At 45.0% G+C, this 3,111-nt stretch overlaps 1 protein-coding gene across 1 annotated transcript; it reads left to right on the top strand.

Annotated features, from left to right (window-relative positions):
• Nucleotides 1–833: 833 nt before the first annotated feature.
• DFJ58DRAFT_891296 (uncharacterized protein) lies at nt 834–2,648 on the top strand (the record flags this gene model as incomplete). The annotated part of the gene is made up of 6 exons (XM_041394752.1): nt 834–936; nt 1,186–1,355; nt 1,623–1,683; nt 1,746–1,885; nt 1,945–1,973; nt 2,482–2,648. Coding segments are annotated over 6 exons (670 nt in total), but the record flags the coding sequence as incomplete, so codon positions are not given.
• Nucleotides 2,649–3,111: the final 463 nt, after the last annotated feature.

Raw genomic sequence — 3,111 nt, 5'->3', positions numbered from 1 at the left:
GTTGATATTGAGGTAAGACATGCACGACATCAGGAATCCTTCGGATTTATCTCTATCCCCGTCAAAGACTGGGGGGGATCCGATCTTGATTTCAATGGGTTTCGCGGAAGACATTGGGGGGTTCAAAGGTGGTAGGGGTGGTACAGCACCTAAGTTCAAAGCGCCAAAAATTGGTGTTAATGACGTCAGCTTGTTTCAGCTTTTCTGGGGACCTGGGGTTCTATCTGTCGTGATGACCAGGGTTTGTTCTTGTCTAGGTTACAGCGTGTGATAGCGATGTGTTTGTGGAAGACTTTAATCTTTTGTTACGAACTAGGATGGTTCTGACGTATGGCTACTCGATAAGAGTAATCGGCCAAGGTTGGTTCAAGACTTCGGCGTATACCGAAGTTTCAGTGTTTCTAAGACAAGACAAGGAGAGTGTCCTCGACTTGAATCAAGTTCAATACGACTTAAGATTGGAGGTCTTAAGCGAAGGAAGTTCCAGGTAAAACCTAGTAAGATTAAAGTAAAGAACTACATAGTACAGAACGGGCTTATATAGTGAATGGTAACGACTTTAGGGCCGGTACGATGAGGTCATAGAGATGAGTCAGAGATAAGACGAGTCAGAGATAAGATGAGTCAGAGATAAGACGAGTCAGAGATAAGATGAGTCAGAGATAAGGCGAGTCAGAGATAAGACGAGTCAAGATAACAAGAATAGATCATCTAGTGATGGCAAGATGCGATTGTGATGTAATACAATGATGTAAGAGAAAGAAAATGAATAGGGGCATACTTGACTGTAACAGTACTGATCGTTGTTTCTACCAAGTCCTCATTGTTTTCCAAATGACGAAAGTCATGGATATCATGGAAGATTTCTTGAAGATGATGAGCTGGAAGTATCTCCGTCAAGATGGAGACACGAAGATGGAGGAGCATACCTTGCATGTATAGCAGTTCAATGCAAAATATTCGGAGATTCAAGTTGTCATGCTCTCAACACGTCCTGGTGGTTTGGGTCTCAATTTGCAGACTGCAGATACGGTTATTGTGTGTGTTATTTTTTGCGGTCACATTGTTCTCTATGCTGACGTGTAAGTTTGCAGCTTCGATAGTGACTGGTGAATAAGATTCTGGCTATTGTTTGGACAGACATGCTGATGCTAATGTCTTAGAAATCCCCGCACTGATCTTTAGGCTCAAGATTGTGTCCACCATATTGACCAGACCAAGGCTGTCTGCGTCCTCCATTCCATCACGGAGAAGAGTGTCGAAGAAGCCATGTATGCTTGTGTGCGGTACAAGCTCAACATCGACGACAAGGTTATCCAAGCTGGTCGTTTTGACAATAAATCGACGCAGGAAGAGTAGGAAGACTCCTTGGTGGGTGTTCTTCGTTTTTATGACAGCATACCTTTTTGGAGTATTTGTATTGGTACACAATATTGATCAGTTAGATGATTTGAATGATACCACCACCATGACAAAGTGCAAAAGACGAAGTCCGCTCTTAACATCGAGGATTTAGTCGATGATGATTTGGACCCTTCAACCAATGCAAGTATGGGAAGCTTCAGGAATATATTATTCTGGCCCAGGTAATGTGATATCATGATAGAATTCATTCACTTTAGCTTCACGGGGGTGATCGAGCAATCAACTTATGATACAGCGAGAGTTCATGCACCGGATAAGGTACGTTCAGTTTTGACATTCTCCGAGTCGAATTTTAGTTACTAACCGCTAGTAACCTCCAGTGCCAGACCATGCAGCAGCCTTGTGCTCTCAACTGGGACCTGCAGCCAGACAAGCACCCATTCGTCCAGCATCATTTTTGCACGGAGACACCAAAACTTCCTGCTCCATTCGGAAATGGCCGAAACGGGTTCCTCAGTGAGTGGGTTCAGGGTCTTGATGTGCGAGATGCGAGGTCTGAAGCTTCCTACCACCCACTAGCCTTCCCCCAACCGTAAACTACCCTGCCGGTGGGTCATGGTTACTGGACACAACGGCCGGTTTTGTTTTTCGCGGTTGCAGTCGTGCGACAGAACTTGTACTCCCACTAGGTACATAGGCTCACCATCCCCACCATCCTAGCATTCTTCTTGCCCTAGCTAACAGACTCTTATCCTAGGAGATGGGTGACTGCAGCGGGTGATAAGAATATGCAATTTTCATCAAAATCCTTTCTAAATGTTTATATCTCCATTGCTCGATCATTTCACCACTTCAAACTTTGTTTCAACTTCAAACGAAGTTACAGCTTAGACATTGACTCCTTAATTAACGTCATCGTATGTTGTCCTCTCCAAGATAGTCATCACCATTACAATTTCTAATCACACCATCAAACTTAACTAGTGCTTCCCTGACTTGTCCTATTCTAACTAGCATTTTGTGTCACATTCTATCAACTACCTCTGCCGATAAGCAACTGGGACCAATGTACATATCTCCTTCCCTTATCACCTCTCTCGCTGACCTAATTGACAGTTCCTGGCAAGCTTCTAGCCATGGCCGAAGGAAATTGGGAGAAGCTGTCCCAGGTCGCTGTCCCAGGTGCTGAATATGACTCCCCTAAAAAACAGCCCCGTCCGAAATGTTTGGAAGGGACCCAGGTAGACCTTCTCAAATTCATCTACAAATTATTGGACAAGTGAGAAAAGAGTCAAATCATTTGACAAAGGAGACAAATATCGAAACAAGGCTTGTGGGGATGTTCTTTTTCTCATGCAAGCACATGAACCGCAGCATGACCGTCGACCAGTCATTTCTTTGTGACCCTTGCTTACCAGCTTGCGACCAATTTTCACAGCATCCAGAAGGACGTGAATAGAGCTATCCGTGAGAATCCTGCAGTTCTAGACTCCAGAAAGTCATTTCGCGACCAGATGAAGGCGTTATTTCGCCAACCTCTCTGGCACCTACAATGCAGGCTGCACGAGTGTCCACCTCTGGTGTTTATTATCAATGCCCTCGATGAATGCAGCCTGAGGGCTGGACACAGCAGACAGGTAAGTGTGGCTGGACACTGCAGGTGGACGAGTTTGGCTAGACACTGCGAGTGGGCAAGTGTGGCTGGACACTGCCATCACTGCCCCATGAAAAAATGGACCATGCTAT

Source organism: Suillus subalutaceus (genome assembly GCF_016647625.1).
Source record: "Suillus subalutaceus strain FC151 chromosome Unknown DFJ58scaffold_822, whole genome shotgun sequence".
Classification (NCBI taxonomy): Eukaryota; Fungi; Basidiomycota; class Agaricomycetes; order Boletales; family Suillaceae; genus Suillus; species Suillus subalutaceus.
Note: the sequence above shows the minus strand (reverse complement) of the source record. Positions and strands in the feature narration are given on the sequence as shown.